The 21388-nt window shown below is 48.3% G+C and overlaps 1 protein-coding gene across 1 annotated transcript in view; it reads right to left on the bottom strand.

Moving 5' to 3' along the window:
• Positions 1–544: 544 nt before the first annotated feature.
• The window catches only part of CCDC33 (coiled-coil domain containing 33), a 119455-nt gene continuing 98611 nt past the window's right edge, over positions 545–21388 (bottom strand). The window contains 8 exon segments of the mRNA XM_033850047.2: positions 545–700; positions 1565–1678; positions 2664–2750; positions 3808–3974; positions 4990–5080; positions 5176–5307; positions 5507–5595; positions 5810–5975. Coding sequence (XP_033705938.1) covers positions 545–700; positions 1565–1678; positions 2664–2750; positions 3808–3974; positions 4990–5080; positions 5176–5307; positions 5507–5595; positions 5810–5975 — 1002 coding nt within the window.

The raw sequence follows: 21388 nt of genomic DNA, 5'->3' as shown, positions 1-21388 counted from the left end.
GAGGGCTCTTTCTTCTGGCCCTATCTGTTTTTCTGTCCCTGGACACATTTAGACACAATATTGCCAGCTCAGGTAAATGGGGTATTTCATACTAACATGTAACTGATTGCTACAGGCAGGCTTCAAGTCTTTCCCTTCCCAAGAAACAGATAAACCAAACTTGAGAAAAGGGATTTCAGATATGATAGATGTTTGGGTGCAGGTAGGAAGTTCCAACCTCTCACGCCAGCTCGCCTCTGGTGGTCTCAGTTCTTCCAGAGGTCTTGACAGGCCTTGTCTCCCTGGATCCTGCTTTGGAAGGCCTCTTCTCCCCCACCCCCACCCGCCCCCTGTCTGGGGTCCACTATGGCCTCTGGCTCTCCAAAGATGGTAGCTCCTGGGACAGGCAGGAGGCTACAGGGCTACAGCAGAGGACCCAGGCCCAGAGTGGGGTCTGGAAGGAGGAAGCTAAGGCACCCCAGGCTGCCCTGCTCAATGAAAGAGGTGCATGTTCACTGACCTCAGCGTTTAATAAAGTCATTTTAGGGAGTGGGGCTGAGAGTACTCAGTACAGAGAGAGGGAGCCCTGCTCCAAGACTGAGGTCTGCCAGGACTCAGTCTGCTGGGATTTAGAGAGATTGTTGAGCTTAGTCTCTGAGCTGGGCATCAAGGGGTCCAGCTTGGAGGGTCGCCTGTGGTTCTTGGAGGGGGTGGAGGGGTTCTGTGGTGGGCAAAGCCAGACGAAGTGAGTATGCCCCTGTCCCCAGCAGGGTGACTCAATAAAATGTATCTTGCCTGGCAAGTCATGCCTCAGAGGATCCAAAATCTGGCAGACCATGACTTCTCAAAGATTTCCAAACCCATTTCACCACAGCAGGTCACACCTGATTTCTGCCGAAGTCTCCAGGGCTCAGCGGGTGAGTTTGCAAAGGTAGCCCTGTGTTCCACCCAGTTCCCCCATCCTTTTCAGGCCTTTCCAGCAGAGTACTGATGGTTCAAGAGCGGAAGCCATCAGGGAGTTTGCTTTGGGGGGCTGGGGGGCCCAGGGCTGAGCTTGAGGGACAGTTGTGAATAAACCTATTTGTTCTTGGGAAGTTGGCAGTGTTTCTCTCTGGCAACATGCCCCCACCTCTGGCAGGTCTGCAGCACTGCAGTGGCCCAAGAAGTGCGTGCTCATGGGAGAATCTTAGGCACTGTGGAGTGGAGAGGGGGCCACAGCTACTCTACCCATGAGCAAATCCAGTCCTAAAGTACAGCCAGTGCCGCAGCATTCGAGGAATGCCCCTGTGGGCAAACAGTCCACCACAGCCCCTCCTTTCTGATACTCATCACCACCCGAAGGGAAGGGGGCGTCTTGGCAGGGTTCTCTATTCCCCTTAGACAGGTGGGGGATTGAGATGGGGCAGAGGTTTCGGCTGGTAACTGAGCAGAAGTTGAGCCCAGGTCTTCTGACTACCAGCCAGGGAGCAGGGCCCCCTGGACAGGTTTTCACAAGGTCCAGTGACTCGGGGAAGGGGTGTGTGTGTGTGTGGCTGCCAGACCCACCCCCCGAACCCCACAGAGCTCCTCCAGAGGGATCACTCACGGACTCATCTGTGATGATTGTGTTGGAAGGGGGCCTCAAGCCGTACTCTTTCTCCTGCAGCCGTGTGGCCAAGTCCTGCTTCTCTCGTCCCCAGCGTCGAGCTGAGTCCTCTAACTACAGACATGAAGAGACACAGATGGAGAACCACTGGGCAGCAGCGCCCATCCCTGAGAGCTGGGACAGCCCAAACCTCAGCCTGCTCTTTGAGCAGAAAGCAAAACCCTGGGCAACGTGGGCCTGCTACCTTCCCAAGAGACCTCAGGATAACAAGGGTGGGTGGACAAGCGACAGTTTGAATACGACTGATGGACCTTGTCTGGGTTCCACCAACATACGGAGCTCCAACACTGGTCACGATGAGCCCTGACCCTCCTGACACGCAGAGTCCCGTCAGTCCTCAACCATGGAGCTGCAGTGCTCCCCACAATGAGCCCCAACCCTTCTCAAACGTGCAGCCTCGGCCCTGGTCACAGAGGGAGCCCTGACCCCCTTCACACACAGAGCCCCAGCCCTTCTCTAACATGCAGCTCTGACTCTGGTCACACACAGAGCCCAGACCCTCCTGAAACACAAATCCCTGACCCTGGTCACAAAGGGATCCCTGATCTTGGATGTAGACCAAGCCCAGACCCTCCTCACACAGGAAGGGAGTCCTGACCGTAGACAAACACCAATCACCAACCCGACACACACGGAGCCCTCGCCCTGATCACACACAAAGCCTCGGTCCTCTTCTCACATGGAGCACCGATCCTGGTCACAGATGGAGCCCTGACCCTGGATGCAGACTGAGCCCCGACCCTCCGTACCCCCTGAGTCCAAACATGGTTAAACAGGGAGCCCTGACACTCCAAATACAGGGAGCCCCAATCCTGGTCAAAAATTGAGTCCTGACCCCCCCCTCACACATAGAGCCCTGATCCTTTGCAAACACAGAGCCTCGACCCTGGTCACAAATGGACCTCGACCCTCTTCAAACACGGAGTCTGGACCCTCCTCACACACGGAGCCCCGACCCTTCTGAAACACAGAGGCTGAGCCTGGTCTCAGGCTGAGTGGTGAGGCTACCTGGCCTGTGTGAGCCCTGCACCTCACCTACCTGGCTTTCCAGGGAAAGAATCCGGCTCTGAGCGCGTTCCAGCTTGGCTAGGAGGTTAAACTTGTCTGAATTATTGGCAAGAAGGTCCTGTGGGCAAAGCAGAAACTCACACATGGTCCCCACTGGGGGCTGTAGCTATGTGAGCTCAGGAGGCCAGGTGACACTGAGGGAGAAATCAGCCAGGTCTGAGTTCCAAATTCAGCTCCCTGACGCAGAGCCTCAGACCCAGGGCCAAAGACCCTGAGGCCAACGAGCCTCAGAACCCTGCCCGGAGTTTCAGGCCTGGCATGTGCCTTTTTCACAGTTGTTCCCCCCACGTATTTTGACTGTATGAAATTTTTGCACCCCAATTTTTAAATGTAAAATGCACCAGGGGGCACTAGGTTAGTGCACAGAAAGGAATCTTGAGCTGGGGGTCATTTTGTAAAGTGAAGGATCTATTGGTAAAGCAAGGGTTCCCCGTCCTCCACACTTTACATGGATGTCCATGCATCAGGTGTGCTTTCAAACAGAACTCACCTCCTGCGAGTCCTGGGATGAAGAGAAAAACTCTCCTGTGCCCAGCCCACCCCGCTTTTGTAATTCCAAATGTTCTGTCTTCCGGTTTGCATAAAGCAGGGGCACCTGTAACAGCCTCGGAGGTAGGGAGGGGCCAGGGACACCCACCTATGTGGGCAGGGTACCCTTGCAGTGGCCTGGACCATCTGTCTCTTGCAGCTTCTCTGCCAGGTCTCCTCTTGTTCCCAACTCCCCAGGGTCCACCTGGGATGGGGGAAAAGGGCTCTCCAAGGAGGTACCAATCCCAGGAAACGCTCCAGAATGGAGTTCTGAGAGGCCTGTTTGGAGCCCAACTGCAGGGCAGCCAGGTGGCAAACGGGGTCAGGGGTCAGCTAGGGGCTTGCTTTCTCTCCCAGGATGCTAAATGAGGGTAAGGGTGAAGCTTTCAGACTCATGTGTGTTCCCAGGGGAAAGGAGCCAAGGCCTGAGAGCCAGAGGCTCTCCGGGAGACTCCAGGCACATCGGAGACCCTGGGAAACCTTGCTCCTGGTCTTGGGTTTCAACTTGGATTGTGCCTGAGTGATTTCTGGGTGCCTGGTGACCTGCGCAGGCAGGTCCAGGCCAGAATTGTGCTGGTGGCTCTTACCAGCAGGGCCTGCTGCTGCAGAACGATGGGGGCCGACTGGTGGCAGTTCTTGTCCAGCTCTGCCCGCAGCCTCGAGTTTTCCGCCAGCAGCATTGAGTAAAGGTCAACAGGCAGATTCTCTCCCGTTGGACCCGGGGGAAGGCCAGAGGCTGAGAGCATGGGGAAGGCTGTGGAATGTGGCCATAGATGTTCATGAGATGGGCTTTCCTGCCTCCCTGTCCCTGGTCCAATCTGCCTCAGCGTTTTACTTTTTTATGCCCCTCCTCTGCTCCCAAGCCTTCAATGGCTCCCTACTGCCCGTGCGATCAGGTCCATACTCCTCCTCAGGCCATCGTTCTAGGCTCTTTAGAATCTGACCCCAGTGTTCTCTCTGATCACTCCCCCACCATTTGTCCTGGGTCTGTTTCAGCTCCTCACCTCTATTTTCCTCCCTTCTCTGCTCCTGGCATCGTCACTCCCCAGGCCTGTGCATGGCTGTTTCCCCTCCCTAGGTTGCCTTCTCAACTCTCACCCTAAGCTCAGGGTTCCTGAAAGGTGGGCCCAGCTTTCACTGTTTCTTAAAGACCTTCAAAAATGCCCCCTACAGACACCCCCATGCGGTGAAGGCTGACACAGGGCTGGGCTCACGGGGGTCCCCAGGGAGGTGGCACAGAAATCCTCTGCTTGGGCTGGCCTGATGCGGGGTGACCTGGTTCTTTCCTGCTCATCAGAGCTGCCTCTCATTGGCAGTTCTAGGTGGCTTTGGTTAACATCAGTGGAGAAAGCAAATCATTGATTTAACCAGAAAGTTTTTGTGTGTTTTATAGAAGCAGACTCTTTGAAGACACAGGGAGATGAGCAAATAATTTGAAGGGTCCTGGAGTTAAGAGGTTGGGAACCGCTGCCCCAGACAGCCCCTCTTTGCAGGTAGCCCATCTCTGCTCGCTCTAATCTCAGAGCATCTTCTGGAAGGTTTGAGCCTCTTTCTAGCATGGCTCACACACTGTGTCCCCTCCATGTGTTCTGAGGGACTCCATGGTAGGAGAAGGGAGCTTGGGGGACCTCTGGAAGTGCTCAGTGCCTGATTGAGTACTGAGGGGACCTAGCACCCTCTGCTGCAGTTTGAAGGTGCTCCTGAAACTTGAGAGGCTCCAAGAAGGCAGGGCCTCCAGGGATGGGACAGAAGCCGGGGAGCAGACTCACCGACATTGGGCTTTCCCTGCAGCTTGTTCCGCAGGCGCTTGTTCCTCTCCCGCAGCTTGTCCTCCAGCACCCACTCCATCTTCTCAATCACCTGGAGGGCAGAGCACAGAGGCTGGGATGGCCTAGAGGCTCCACACCTGCCCGTGTGTGGCTGGGCCTGGGCAGCCTGGCCCTTAGGGCACCTGCCTTCTCCTGGTGCCTCACGGTCTCCTCCAGCGCCTTCATCTGCTGCAGTTTGTCCTGGTATCGCCTCAGCAGCGCCACCTGTGGCTGCTGAGCCCGCTGCAGGAGGAGCAGCTCCTTTTCTCTGTCATTCTTCTGACGGTGGGGGAGGGAGGGGAAACGGGGGAAAGCAGGGGTGCCCTTGACCCTTAGGGTCCACCCCAGGCCACTCTGCTCAGTCCTCCACTGCCCTGGCCCCCTGGCCCCTATGTCCCTCTCCCTTCTAGCCGCAGACGCTTCTCCAGATGCTCCCTCCCGAGCCCCCTTCCCCTCTGCCCTCCAAGCCCAGGCTCACTCGAATCAGCTCATTCTGCAGATGCTGCACCTTGTCCCTCAGCTTCTTCATGTCCTGCTCACTCAGCAGCAGTTTCTGCTTCATGGACGCTGGTGGAGGAGGAACTGGCTCAGGGAAGAGGCACCTCCCAGTTCAAATCGGCATGGTTGGGGGGCGGGGGGGGTGTCTCTCAGTCCTGGGGCTTGACACAGGACTGGACTCTCAGTTTCCCATCTCAGAGAGGACCCAGCCAGGCTCCTACTAGCCTGTGTCCTGGGAAAGGCTCCTGCCACCCTGTTCCCTCGGTGGCCTGTACGCCCTCACCCAGGTTCTGGGCTCTGTCAGTGATGTCTGGCTCCTCTTCTACCCCCTCCTGGGTCAGCTGGCTCCTCAGCATTTGGTTCTCTGCCTCCAGGATGCTGGTCTGTTTCCGCAGTGACAGGATGTCCTCTGCCATCTTCTGCATGGCCTGCCGGTAGCTGTTCATCTCCTGTGTACCCCAGAACTCAGAGATGAACCCCCAGCCCCACTGTAGCCCCTCCCCAATATCTACACCCACACCTGGAAGTCAGTGGGTCACTCCCGAGGTCAAAGAACAGAGAGAATCCCAAGCTGTGCTCTCAAGTCTTAGCAGCTCCTTGGCGGGGTGGTCATGACAGGATTTTCACCCCTTCTGGCCGCGTGAGAGCAGCTGCACAAATGTGCTCTCCTGGGGGTGACACCTTTTCCCGGGAGGCCAGCTAGGGGCGACCCAGGATTCAGACACTAGGTGAGGAGGCCCATGAGCGATGGAGACTTGAAAGGCTCCAGGGCCAGGTTTCCAGGGCCAGGATCAGGGCCATTTCTCCACCTTTTCCTTTCTCCTTTCTCCCTTCTCTAATCCCTCTTCTTCCTCACGTCACCGAGAACCCAGGGAAGAATCTCTCTGAAATCTCGCTGAAGGCTTCTTGGGAGCCAACCCTAGGCACCAGCCTCCCAAGCAGCCCAGGGGGCGTGAAGGGACACGGCGTAGGTAAGCCCGGGAGATCCAGAAAAGGACTCAGGGTCAGGGTTGGGATCCAGCTACAGGATCTAGGCTGTGAGGTGGGGACGGGATGCCAGGCTCTGTCACTAGGTTAGGAGTAACAATAATACTAATATCTGGTGTTCATTGAGCATTTACTAGGTACCAAGTCAGGCCCCCCTCCTTCATTTAGCTTATGAAGGCGGATACTATTATCATCCTCATTTTACTGACGAGGGATCCAAGGCCCAGAGAGGCGAGTAGCGTGCTCAGTCACAAAACTAATGAGTGGCAGAGTCGAGGTCTGAAATCCAGGCCTCCTGCCACTTGAGTCCGTGCTCTTAAACGCTGCGCAATCCTGCCACGATGCCCCCATGTATGGAAACTTCACAGTATGTTGAGAAGTGATGAAAGCAGGTTACTAAAAACAATTATGATCTCAATTTGGGGGAAAAAAAATTCATGTTTGCCCTTGTGTGTGTATAGGAGAATTAATAGGCTATATTTACACGTACTTGTATCATAATCAGAAATTCCCTATTGTTATTTATAAGAAGTTTTGGAAAGGGAGTTTCTTAATATAAATAGTACCACAAAATATAAAAGAGGGACTCAAAATGTGAAGCCAGGAAGCTCGGTAGAGGGGGAGGAGGTAGGAACTAGGTTTGGGGGAGGAGTGGGAGGAGGGTAGCGAGGCCAGCAGGAGCTTCCTAAGCCCTGTCCTTCCTGAGACTGTGAAGGCCTTGCCTGTGGGGGGTGGGCCTCCTAGGCCTGGCCAGAAATGGGCTCCCAAGTCCTCAGGAAGCAGAGCTCTGTCCCCAACTCCCACCTGGGCCCCATGCTGACTGAGGATGTGGCCTGGCTCCCAGCCACTGCCTTCAACCTGCTGCATGGTGGGCCACTGGCTGCCTGGGGAGGGGTTTCCAGACAGCAGGGGCTCATCAGACACCATTTGTCACCTGCTGCTGTCTAGCCTTCTGGCTAGACTCCCTCTAAATGGTGCCAGTGCTGGGCCCATCTCCCCAGCACCTGCCCCAGTCAAGTTTCAGGTCTTGGCTCCTCCAGATCTGCCCATCTGGTGCCCTCAGACAGCTTCATTCACTAGGACACGCAGCCCAGAGACTGCACACACACAGGGCTTTGTGGTCAGGACTCAGAAGCCCAGCTTGGCCACCGACTCAATGAGTGAGCTTGGACAGACCCCTTCACCTTTCTGAGCCTCTGATTCCTCTCATGGGAGAAGCATGGAGTATCTGGAAGCTCAGAGTCAGTGTGTGTGGTTCAGGGCCCCACCTAGGGCAGACATGACTTGGAGGCAGTAGTTCTCAGCCCACCCCATTTCTGTTCTAGTGCCAGCTTTAATCAACAGGCCAGACCCCTTTCTCTTCCTCCTTGCTACCCTCACCCTGGGTTCCCTTGCTCTCTCCTCTGCTCTGCTCTACATCCTCAATTTATAGCAGCCCCTTGATGGACAGGGATTTGGGAGGTCCAGTAGACTGTCAAGAGGAAGCACATGATATTTTTGGAAAGGGAATTCATCTCTCCTTTCCCTCTCCAGCCTAGTTCAGGCTCTTATCATGTCTGCTCTGAACAATTACATTAGTATCCAAATGGGTTTCTTTGCTTTAGGGTTATCTTTTAGAGGAGCACACCCTCGTCCAAGAAAACATGTTCAAGGATGCTCCATGCACTGCAGTTTATGGTTTTATTCTAGGGCATGCTGAGTCACTGGATACAGGCAGTACTTACAAAGAATGACCTAGATTCAGAGAGGAGATTTGTTTGGGATGGTGGAGTAGAAGGACATGTGCTCACTCCCTCTTGAGAGAGCACCAGAATCATAACTAACTGCTGAACAATCATTGACAGGAAGACACTGGAACTCACCAAAAAAGATACCCCACATCCAAAGACAAAGGAGAAGCCACAATGAGATGGTAGGAGGGGTGCAATCACAATAAAATCAAATCCCATAACCGCTGGGTGGTTGCCTCACAAACTGGAGAACACTTATACCACAGAAGTCCACCCACTGGAGTGAAGGTTCTGAGGCTCATGTCAGGCTTCCCAACCTGGGGGTCCGGCAACAGGAAGAGGAATTCCCAGAGAATCAGACTTTGAAGGCTAGTGGGATTTGATTGCAGGACTTTGACAGAACTCGGGGAAACAAAGACTCCACTCTTGGAGGGCACACACAAAGTAGTGTGTGCATCAGGACCCAGAGGGAAGGAGCAGTGACCCTATCGGAGACTGAACCAGACCTACCGGCTAGTGTGGGAGGGTCTCCTGCAGAGGTGGGGGGTGGCTGTGGCTCACCACGGGGACAAGAACACTAGCAGCAGAAGTTCTGGGAAGTACTCCTTGGCGTGAGCCCTCCCAGAGTCCTACATTAGCCCCTCCAAAGAGCCTATAGCCTCCAGTGTTGGGTCGTCTCAGGCCAAACAACCAACAGGGAAGGAACTCAGCCCCACCCATCAGCAGGCAAGTGGATTAAAGTTTTACTGAGCTCTACGCACCAAAGCAACACCCAGCTCTACCTACCACCAGTCCCTCCCATCAGGAAGCTTGCACAAACCTCTTAGATAGCCTCATCCATCAGAGGGCAGACAGCAGAAGCAAGAAGAAGTGCAATCCCGCAGACTGTGGAACGAAAACCACATTAGAAAGATAGACAAAATGAAAAGGCAGAGGACATGTACCAGTTGAAGGAACAAGATAAAATGCCAGAAAAACAACTGAATGAAGTGGAGATAGGCAACCTTCCAGAAAAATAATTCAGAATAAAGATAGTGAAGATAATCCAGGACCTCGGAAAAAGAATGGAGGCAAAGATTGAGAAGATGCAAGAAATGTTTAACAAAGACCTAGAAGAATTAAAGAACAAACAGAGATGAACAATACAATAACTGAAATGAAAAATACACTAGAAGGAATCAATAGCAGAATAACTGAGGCCAAAGAACGGATAAGTGACCTGGAAGACAGAATGGTGGAATTCACTGCCGCAGAACAGAATAAAGAAAAAAGAATGAAAAGAAATGAAGACAGCCTAAGAGACCTATGGGACATTAAACACAACAACATTCGCATTATAGGGGTCCCAGAAGGAGAAGAGAGAGAGAAAGGACCTGAGAAAATATTTGAAGAGATTATAGTCAAAAACTTCCCTAACATGGGAAAGGAAATAGCCACCCAAGTCCAAGAAGAGCAGACAGTCCCAGGCAGGATAAACCCAAGGAGAAACATGCCAAGAAACACAGCAATCAAATTGGTAAAAATTAAAGACAAAGAAAAATTATTAAAAGCAACAAGGGAAAAACGACTAATAACATACAAGGGAACTCCCATAAGGTTAACAGCTGATTTCTCAGCAGAAACTCTACAAGCCAGAAGGGAGTGGCACAATATATCTAAAGTGCTGAAAGGGAAGAATCTACAACCAAGATTACTCTACCCAGCAAGGATCTCATTCAGATTTGACGGAGAAATCAAAAGCTTTACAGGCAAGCAAAAGCGAAGAGAATTCAGCACCACCAAACCAGCTCTACCACAAATGCTAAAGGAACTTCTCTAACTGGGAAACACAAGAGAAGAAAAGGACCTACAAAAACAAACCCAAAACAATTAAGAAAATGGTAATAGGAATATATATATTGATAATTACCTTAAATGTGAATCGATTCAATGCTTCAACCAAAAGACACAGGCTTGCTGAATGGATACAAAAACAAGACCCATATACATGCTGTCTAAAAGAGACCCACTTCAGACCTAGGGACACATACAGACTGCAAGTGAGGGGATGGAAAAAGATATTCCATGCAAATGGAAATCAAAAGAAAGCTGGAGTAGCAATACTCATATCAGATAAAATAGACTTTAAAATAAAGAATGTTACAAGAGATAAGGAAGGACACTACATAATGATCAAGGGATCAATCCAAGAAGAAGATATAACAATCATAAATATATATGCACCCAACATAGGAGCACCTCAATATATAAGGCCAATGCTAACAGCCATAAAAGAGGAAATCGATGGTAACACAATCATAGTTGGGGACTTTAACACCTCACTTACACCAATGGACAGATCATCCAAACAGAAAATTAATAAGGAAACACAAGCTTTAAATGACACAATAGACCAGATAGATTTAATTGATATTTATAGGACATTCCATCTGAAAAGAGTAGATTACACTTTCTTCTCAAGTGTACACAGAACATTCTCCAGGATAGATCACATCTTGGGTCACAAACCAAGCCTCAGCAAATTTAAGAAAATTGAAATCATATCAAACATCTTTTCCTATCACAACACTATGAGATTAGAAATAAATTACAGGGGAAAAAACGTAAAAAACACAAACACATGGAAGCTAAACAATACATTACTAAATAACCAGGAGATCACTGAAGAAACCAAAGAGGAAATCAAAAAATACCTAGAGACAAATGACAATGAAAACATGACAATCCAAAACATATGGGATGCAGCAAAAGCAGTTCTAAGAGGGAAGCTTATAGCCATACAGTCCTACCTCAAGAAATAAGAAAAATCTCAAATAAACAAACTAACCTTACACCCAAAAGAAGTAGAGAAAGAAGACCAAACAAAACCCCAAGTTAGTAGAAGGAAAGAAATCATAAAGATCAGAGCAGAAATAAATGAAATAGAAACAAAGAAAACAATAGCAAAGATCAATAAAACTAAAAGCTGGTTCTTTGAGAAGATAAACAAAACTGATAAACCTTTAGCCAGACTCATCAAGAAAAAGAGGGAGAGGACTCAAGTCAATAAAATTAGAAATGAAAAAGGAGAAGTGACATCATACACTGCAGAAATACAAAGCATCGCAAGAGACTACTACAAGCAACTCTATTCCAATAAAATGGACAATCTGGAAGAAATGGACAAATTCTTAGAAAGGTATAACCTTCCAAGACTGAAACAGGAAGAAATAGAAAATATGAACAGGCCAATCACATGTAATGAAATTGAAATTGTGATTTAAAATCTTCCAACAAACAAAAGTCCAGGGCCAGATGGCTTCACAGGTGAATTCTATCAAACATTTAGAGAAAAGCTAACATCCATCCTTCTCAAACTCTTCCAAAAAATTGCAGAGAAAGGAATGCTCCAAAACTCATTCTACGAGGCCACCATCACCCTGATACCAAAACCAGACAAAGATACAACAAAAAAGAAAATTACAGACCAATATCACTGATGAATATAGATGCAAAAATCCTCAACAAAATACTAGCAAACAGAATCCAGCAACACATTAAAAGGGTCATACACCATGATCTAGTGAGATTTATCCCAGGGATGCAAGCCTTCTTCAATATAGGAAAATCAATCAATGTGATACACCATATTAAAAAATTAAGGAATAAAAACCTATGATCGGGCTTCCCTGGTGGCGCAGTGGTTGAGAATCTGCCTGCCGATGCAGGGGACACGGGTTCGTTCCCCGGTCTGGGAAGATCCCACATGCCGCGGAGCGGCTGGGACCGTGAGCCATGGCTGCTGAGCCTGCGCGTCCAGAGCTTGTGCTCCATAACGGGAGAGGTCACAACAGTGAGAGGCCCGCGTAACGCAAAAAAAAAACAAAAAAAAAAACCTATGATCATCTCAACAGATGCAGAAAAACCTTTCGACAAAATTCAACACCCATTTATGATAAAAACTCTCCAGAAAGTGGGCATAGAGGGAACCTACCACAACATAGTAAAGGCCATATATGACAAATCCACAGGAAACATCATTCTCAGTGGTGAAAAACTGAAAGCATTTCCTCTAAGATCAGGAACAAGACAAGGATGTCCACTCTCACCACTATTATTCAACATAGTTTTGGAAGTCCTAGCCATGGCAATCAGAGAAGAAAAAGAAATAAAAGGAATACAAATTGGAAAAGAAGAAGTAAAGCTGTCACTGTTTGCAGATGACATGATACTATACATAGAGAATCCTAAAGATGCCACCAGAAAACTACTAGAGCTAATCAATGAATTTGTTAAAGTTGCAGAATACAAAATTAATGCACAGAAATCTCTTGCATTCCTATATACTAATGATGAAACATCTGAAAGAGAAATTAAAGAAACACTCGCATTTACCGTTGCAAAAAAAGAATAAAATACCTAGGAATAAACTTACCTAAGGAGACAAAAGACCTGTATGCAGAAAACTATAAGACACTGATGAAAGAAATTAAAGATGATACAAACACATGGAGAGATATACCATGTTCTTGGATTGGAAGAATCAATATTGTGAAAATGACTATACTACCCAAAGCAATCTACAGATTCATTTCAATCCCTATCAAATTACCAATGGCATTTTTTACAGAACCAGAACAAAAAATCTTAAAATTTGTATGGAGACACAAAAAACCCCGAATAGCCAAAACAGTCTTGAGGGAAAAAAATGGAGCTGGAGGGGCTTCCCTGGTGGTGCAGTGGTTGAGAGTCTGCCTGCCGATGCAGGGGACACGGGTTCGTGCCCCGGTCCGGGAAGATCCCACATGCCACGGAGCGGCTGGGCCCATGAGCCATGGCCGCTGAGCCTGCGTGTCCGGAGCCTGTGCTCCGCAACAGTAGAGGCCACAACAGTGAGAGGCCCGTGTACCGCAAAAAAAAAAAAACAGAGCTGGAGGAATCAGACTCCCTGACTTCAGACTATACTACAAAGCTACAGTAATCAAGACAATATGGTACTGGGACAAAAACAGAAATATAGATCAATGGAACAGGATAGAAAGCCCAGAGATAAACCCATACACCTATGGTTAACTGATCTATGACAAAGGAGGCAAGGATATACAATGGAGAAAAGACAGTCTCTTCAATAAGTGGTGCTGGGAAAACTGGACAGCTACATGTAAAAGGATGAAAATAGAACACTCCCTAACACCATACACAAAAATAAATTCAAAATGGATTAAAGACCCACGTGTAAGACTGGATACTATAAAACTCTTAGAGGAAAACATAGGAAGGACACTCTGACATAAATCACAGCAAGATCTTTTTTGACCCACCTCCTAGAGTAATGGAAATAAAAACAAAAACAAATAAATGGGACCTAATGAAACTTAAAACTTTTGCACAGCAAAGGAAACTATAAACAAGATGAAAAGACAACCCTCAGAATGAGAGAAAATATTTGCAAACGAATCCATGGACAAAGGATTAATCTCCAAAATATATAAACAGCTCATGCAGGTCAATATTAAAAAAAAAAAAACAATCAAAAAATGAGCAGAAGACCTAAATAGACATTTCTCCAAAGAAGACATACAGATGACCAAGAGGTCCATGAAAAGCTGCTGAACATCACTAATTATTAGAGAAATGCAAATCAAAACTACAATGAGGTATCACCCCACACCAGTCAGAATGGCCATCATCAAAAAATCTACAAACAATAAATGCTGGAGAGGGTGTGGAGAAAAGGGAACCCTCTTGCACTGTTGGTGGGAATGTAAATTGATACAGCCACTATGGAGAACAGTATGGAGGTTCTTAAAAAGCTAAAAATAGAATTACCATATGACCCAACAAACCCACTACTGGGCACATACCCAGAGAAAACCATAATTCAAAAAGTCACATGTAGAGAGGAAGAGAGAATAAACTTTTTCTTTATTAAAAAAAAAAAAGACACATGCACACCAATGTTCTTTGCAGCACTATTTACAATAGCCAGGTTATGGAAGCAACCTAAATGCCCATCGACAGACAACTGGATAAAGAAGATGTGGTACATATATACAATGGAATATTACTCAGCCATAAAAAGGAAAGAAATTGGGTCATTTGTAGAGGCGTGGATGGAGTTAAGACTGTCATACAGAGTGAAGTAAGTCAGAAAGAGAAAAACGAATATCATATATTAACGCATATATATGGAATCTAGAAAAAATGGTACAGATGAACAAGTTTGCAGGGCAGAAATAGAGACACAGATGTAGAGAACAAACGTATGGACACCAAGGGGGGAAAGTGGGGGGTGGGGTGGGGTGATAAATTGGGAGATTGGGGTTGGCATATATACACTACTATGTATAAAATCGATAACTAATAAGAACCTGCTGTATAAAAAATAAATAAAATAAAATTCAAAAAGAAAATGGAGAAAAAATAATAACATAGTGCTTAATATTGGGAGGATTCTAATATCCTCCAGTGGAGAACTATTTGGAAGTGTTAGATATAGGCTTAATCCAAAAGTATAAAGCAAGCAAAATTGATCTTGTCATTTGTTGATTCTCTCAGTTTTCCTACTCTTATATCATGCTGTGTATAGTACAGTTAAGAGAGCAGAAGGTTTGAAATTACAGCAAAATCTACATTTACTATAAAACAAAACTCCCAACTTCCCTGCAGAGTGTTAAAGCACTTTTCATCATTTAAGTCTATTAACAGGTTACATCAAGCAATTTCACACAACTGGAACAAGCACATTTGCCTATAAGGATGAAGAATCTTAGGATATAAGAATACATAAACTGTTTTCTAAACTGAATTTAATAAAAATTATGGACTGGTCTAATACAGTATACTTATAAGCACATAAAATATCTTAAATGCATGTAATACCAATTATCCAATAAAATCTGAAACAGTAAAGCTTAAAAAAAAATGACCTAGATTCACTTCTTCTGACACAGAGATGTCCACACTGCATTATGAAGTAAAAAAAATGTGGCAAATTAATATGATCCCATCTGTCACTGGTATGTGTGTGTGTATGCACATGTGTGTGCATGAGTGCATACATGCAGATATATAGTTAACAGTGGCTACTGCTCAGTTTGGGAAGAGAAAGGAACACTTGCTTAATCTCCATTTTTTGCATTTTTACTAAGAATTTGTCCGTACATTACTCATCAATTAAAAATAATTTAAACCTAAATACATTGAGGGCCATACCATGATTCTGGATTGAAAGATGCAATATTTAAAGAGTTAGTTCTTCCCTAAATTGATTTATAGATTCAATGCATTTCCAATTAAAATCATAACACTCTATGTGTATGTGTAGAAATAGATGAGCTGATTCTATGAGAAATAAAAAGAACAAGTGTAGCCAAAATATTTTTGAAGAAGAACAGGTGGGAAGACTTGCTCTATCAGCTTTCAAGACTTATGATAAAGCTACAATAATTAAGACGGGGTAATATAAATGCAAAGATTGATAAGCAGACCAAAGCAAAACAAGAGAGAGCCCTGAAAGAGACCCACACATATATGGACCCTTAATACATGACAAAGATGGTGTTACAGGGAGGCAGGGAAAGGATTGTAATTTTTTTTTTTTTTTTTTTTGCGGTACACGGGCCTCTCACTGTTGTGGCCTCTCCCGTTGCAGAGCACAGGCTCCGGACGCGCAGGCTCGGTGGCCATGGCTCACGGGCCTAGCCGCTCCACGGCATGTGGGATCTTCCTGGACCGGGGCACGAACCTGTGTTCCCTGCATCGGCAGGCGGACTCTCAACCACTGCGCCACCAGGGAAGCCCAGGATTGTAATTTTAATAAATGGTGCTGCATCAATTTGATATATATCTGGAGAAAAGGGTAACTTGACTCCTATTACATACCATAATTAAAAATAAATTCCAGGACTTCCCTGGCGGCGCAGTGGCTAAGAATCCACCTGTCAATGCAGGGGACACGGGTTCGAGCCCTGGTCCAGGAAGTTCCCACATGCCACGGAGCAAATAAGCCTGTGTGCCACAACTACTGAGCCTGTGCTCTAGAGCCCGCAAGCCACAACTACTGAGCCCATGTGCCACAACTACTGAAGCCCACACACCTAGAGCCCATGCTCCACAACAAGAGAAGCCACCGCATTGAGAAGCCCACGCACCGCAACGAAGAGTAGCTCCCGCTCGCTGCAACTAGAGAAAGCCCTCGTGCAGCAATGAAGACCCAACACTGCCAAAAATAAATTAATTAATTTAAAAATAAATAAATAAGTGAATTCCAGATGGATTGTAGATCTAAATGTAAAAGATAAAACAATAAAGCTTCTAGAAGACAAGGATAAGAATATCTTTACGCACTTGGGGTAGGGAAAGGTTTTTCACAACAGGACATGCCACAAAAGCACGAACCAGAATGGAAAGGATTGATAAGTTGGGTACATTTAAGTTAAGAACTTTTATTCATGAAAAGACATCATTAAGGGGGTGAAATGGGCAGGAAAAGTGGGAGAAGATACTTGCAACAAACACAACCGATGATGGACTCATATTCAGATATAAAAACAACTCCCACAAATCAATAAGAGAAAGACAGACTACGCCATAGAATAATGGACAAGAGATTTGAACTGGCCCCTGGAAAATAAGCCAATAATCATCTGAATTGGTGGCCGCCCTCATTAGTCATTTAAAACCACAGTAAGATACTACTATACACCCACCACAATGACTAAAACAAAAACAAAACAACCCTGACCATATCAAATATTGGTGATGATATAGAACAAGTAGAATGCTTAGTCACTGCTGGGGGAACAGGAAGTGTCACCATCCTTTCCGAGAACTGCTTGGATACTGGATCCTGTTCAACTTGAACACATGCATAGCTTATGATCTAGCAATTATACTCCTGAGTATATACCCAGTAAAAATGTGAATGCATCATATTGATGCAGGGAATGCATTAAGAAGCGGGGTAAGAACATTCCTAGCAGCATTATTTGTAATAATCCCAAACTGGAAATAACACAAGTGCCCATCACGGTAGAATGGGGGGACAGTCATGCGATGGGATACTATACAGCAATACAAATGAATGAATGATGGTCACGTGAAACCACATGGAGGAATCTCTCAAACTAATTGTGAGCCAAACAAGTCAGACACAAGGTACGTCCTCTACAATTCCATATAGAGTTTCTTCAAAAACAAGCAAACTTAAAAGAGTTAGAAATCGGGGTATTAGATCCCCTTGGGGAAGTGGGGGGTGGGGGACTGGGGGCATGAGGGAGCTTCTGGAGTGTTGGCAATGCCACTCTTCTTGACTTGTAGGACCTGTGGGGTTACATGTGTGTGTTCACATTGTGATGATTCATCGCTGTGAATACATTTACGTTTTGTGCATTTGTTTGAACGGGTGCTGTATTTCACACCATGACCCAGATTCCTGTTGTGGTGCTGCCCCTCCACCTACTCCCCCTTCCCCCCAGCTCCCAGGCTGTTCTGGTGTGCGGTGTGGGCGAGATGTCAGCCTCATCCCTGCCCAAGGTAGGCGTTGGGGGAGAGAGGCCCTAGGAGGGGAAGAACCCTGCTGGATGCTGGGGTCCGGGACACCTTCGTCTATGTGTGTGCGGGTGGAGGGCTGAGATCTTCACGGTTGTGGTTCAGAATGAGCTCCTGAGATTTGGACCAGCTTCCTCCTGGCTCTGCATCAACTCAGATGCAAAGTCTGAGGCTTGGCGTTCAAGGCCTCTTACAAGCCAGCCCCTCATGCCCATCGACCCCGCCCTTTCCCTCCAGCACACTTATTTCCCCCTTCACACCTCCACTCAGGCTGAACTATCTGCAGAGAACCCCTCCCTCATTCCGACTTCCTAACCTTTGACATTTTATAGTCCACTCAGTAATTTGTAATTGCATGAGGACTGACTGTGTGCCGCTCCTGAGTGTGCATGTGTGTGCACACGTGCACGTGTGCAGGAGGGAGTCCTTGGGAAGGCGCTGCCGGCGTTTAGTCTACCCCATGGGTCTAATAAGCTCCTCTTCTCATTCAGGGGTTCACCCTTTCTAATACTCTGCTGTTTTTCACTCAGCAGTCCTGGGGGTGAGCAGAGCTCACCTCTCCACCTTGACAAAGAAAGATGAGGCCCAGAGCAAGGAAAAAAGAGAAATGGAGGAGATGGAGAGCATGCCTCCTGAGGAAGTGGGGCGCCCTTGCCTCATCCGGATGGCTGATGGGTTCTTGGGGACTCCACGCCTTGGAGATTAGCCCTTCCACAGGCTCCTACACCATCCCCAGCCGGGCTGCTCTCTGAGAGTGAAATCTCCCCAGTAGGGATGAAGGGGGACCTGGCCCTGGCTTACCCTCCCTCAGTCTCTACCGTGGCCGGAGCCCTCGGTCCTAGGGGACCCAGAGAGGAAGCAGCCTGGTGGTCCTGCCCCTCCTCCCCAGCTCCACCCACCCTCACAGCTGAGCCATGATTCTAGACTGCAGCCCTGACCTCTCCCCACAGACTGGGATGGGCTCCCCACTCAGGGCCATGCTCTGCGTCACAGCCCAGCCTTGAGAACATACAGGACACCATGACCCAGATTCCTGTTGCGGTGCTGCCCCTCCGCCTGCTCCCCCTTCCCCCCAGCCCCCAGGCTGTTCTGGTGGGGGTGTGGGTGGGATGTCAGCCCCATCCCTGTCTCCTCTCTGGGCTAGCACACCCTTTAGGGACACTGACTCCACCTGTTCCTGACCCTGAGTGCCCACTGCACCCCCCTCACCCACTGACACCCCCCACCAGGTCCCAAGCTCTCAGAGCCAGCTGAGGTAAGAAGTGTCAGGTGGCCCTGGGTTCGAATAACTCCCCTGCTACTGGGTACTGGTGGCCTTTGCTGCACTAACACCCCCTCTCTGGCTCTGGAAGGTTGTAACTATTCTCTGAGCCTCAGTGTCCTCATCTGTGGAATGGGAAAATAACCCCACCTCAAGGAGTGGCTGTGGAGTCAGGGAGAGTGAGGAGGGCCAGCCTGGCCTGGCATATAGGGTGCCTGGAGATGCTACCGCCATCTCTGCACCACCTTTTGAGTGTTTTGTGTTTTTTTTTAAATTATTCGGACAATAGCCCTGGGTACCAAGCACAGAAGGTATGATTATCTGACTGCTCTCACTTTACAGAAACTGAGGCCCAGCACACACCTCACCCTCCCTTACCTTTAATTAAGGAGGAGGGGTGGTGGTTATCTTTCACAAAAGACTGAAGAGGGCAATGCTTGCCTCTCTCCCCCACAAATAAGAAGTTTCTTATGGTGGAATCAGAGGCACCTCACCCAAGCGGGGATGTTCAGATATCCCTGTGATCACTACCAACTATGCTGGCCAAAAGGGTCCTTATACCTTCATTGTTCAGATGGGGAAACTGAGGCTAGGAGACAGCAGTGTGCCCAAGGTCTCAGAAACTCAGTTATAAAGCCTTGACTGGGAGCAGCTCAGTAAACACATAGTCAACCAACACTTGCTGAGTGCCGCGTCTGTGCTATGCTATGCTGGGGACTCGGAGCCCAGAGGAGCCCAGACTGTCCCCACCTGCAGTGGGCTCCCCTCTACACTGAGGAGATGGCAGGAAGTGCCTCTGACAGAGGGAAACTCAAAGGAGGCTCTTAACCCAGCCTGGGGCAGGGGAGTGGGGAGGCAGGAAGGCGCTTGCTGGAAGAAGTGATGATCTGAGCTGACTCTTGGGAATGAGTAGGTGTTACCTGGGGGTGGGGAGAGGGCTCTCAGGGCAGAGGAGACAAAGGCAGAGAGGTGAGAGAGCGTGTGATGAGGAACAAAGCAGGTGAGAGCAGGGTGCAGGGAGGAGAGGCAGGGGTACAGTTGGAGAGGTGGCAGGGCAGACAGGAGACAGCCTTGAAGGTCAGTCTCAGGAGCTTGGACTCCATCCTGAAGGCCGCCGAAGGGCCTCGGCTGCGGGGCAGTGGGTGCCTGGGAGAAGCTCTCTCTGGCCCTGAGCAGGGAGTACCAATCAGGAGAACGAAGGCCAGTAACCACCAGCCTGGTGAACGTGTTGGGACCTGTGCCTGGTGGAGGCGATGTGCATGGAGATGAGGAGGGAGGACCATGGGAGGGAGGAGAGCACAGAGGAGTCATGAGGAGTCAGAATCTGGAGTCCTGTGGGGAGGAGGTGCATGCACGGAGTGCGGAGGACAAGGAACTCGTGCTGGGTGTGAGGTACCTGCGTGCCTTCCAGGTGAAGGTGGTCACAGGCAGCTGATGGCTGTAAGCTTCGAAAGAATCTCAGCTGGAGATAGAGGGGTGGGAGGACAGCCCACCAGATGTGATGGAAGCCTTGGAAGGAAGGAGATTTTCCAGAGTCAGGGGAAGTGTAGAGTCAGGAGGAGATTCAAGGACAAATGAAAGGGGTGGTGGTGGGAGAGGAGCCCTCAAGTTCAGGGAAATTGCCAGAGGGGTGGGTGGAAAAGGGGTGGGTGGAAAAGGGGTGGGAGCAGGCTGGCAAGGCCAAGGCCACAGAGCTTCAGAAAGGAGGGGAGATGGCCTTCGTCTTTGGGTAATGGCACATTCAGTAATATAGACCAACCTTCCCTTTAGATAACTTAAAAACCTGGACACAAAGTAAAAGTCACCTTCTTAAACATATAAAGAGCTGACGGGACAGTGAGGAATTATTGGACATAGATAAGAGAGGCGGGTGGGGGAAACCCACACAGTGGAATACTACACAGCCATGAAAAAGAGGACCCACAGCACCAAGCAACCAGGCAGATGAATCTCACACAAAAAGTTGAGCAGAAGAACTATACATAAAACAAAACACACATGGCACGATGCCCTTTACAGAAAGTTAAAAACAGGGACTATTAGGCCATAGTGATTAGGGAGGCATACGGAGGTGAGGACAGTATAAAGAAACAAAGTGGGTCCAGGGTCCAGGTTATCTAAAGGGAAGGTTTGTCTGTACTAGTAAATGTGCCATTACCCAAAGCAGGAGGCCACCTCCCCTCCTTTCTGAAGCTCTGTGGCCTTGGCCTTGTCGGCCTGCTCCCACCATTTTTCCTCCCACATCTAGGAGAAGAGGGGCACCAGGGTCTTCGGGTGCTGGTGATATTCTATTTCTTGACCTGGGTGGTGGTTTCATGGATGTTTGCTTTATAATAATTTGGTTGTTTTATTG

The sequence above is a fragment of the Tursiops truncatus genome, chromosome 2 (assembly GCF_011762595.2).
Source record: "Tursiops truncatus isolate mTurTru1 chromosome 2, mTurTru1.mat.Y, whole genome shotgun sequence".
In the NCBI taxonomy this organism is placed as follows: Eukaryota; Metazoa; Chordata; class Mammalia; order Artiodactyla; family Delphinidae; genus Tursiops; species Tursiops truncatus.
The sequence above is the reverse complement of the archived record's forward strand: the minus strand, read 5'-3'. Positions and strand labels throughout refer to the sequence as shown.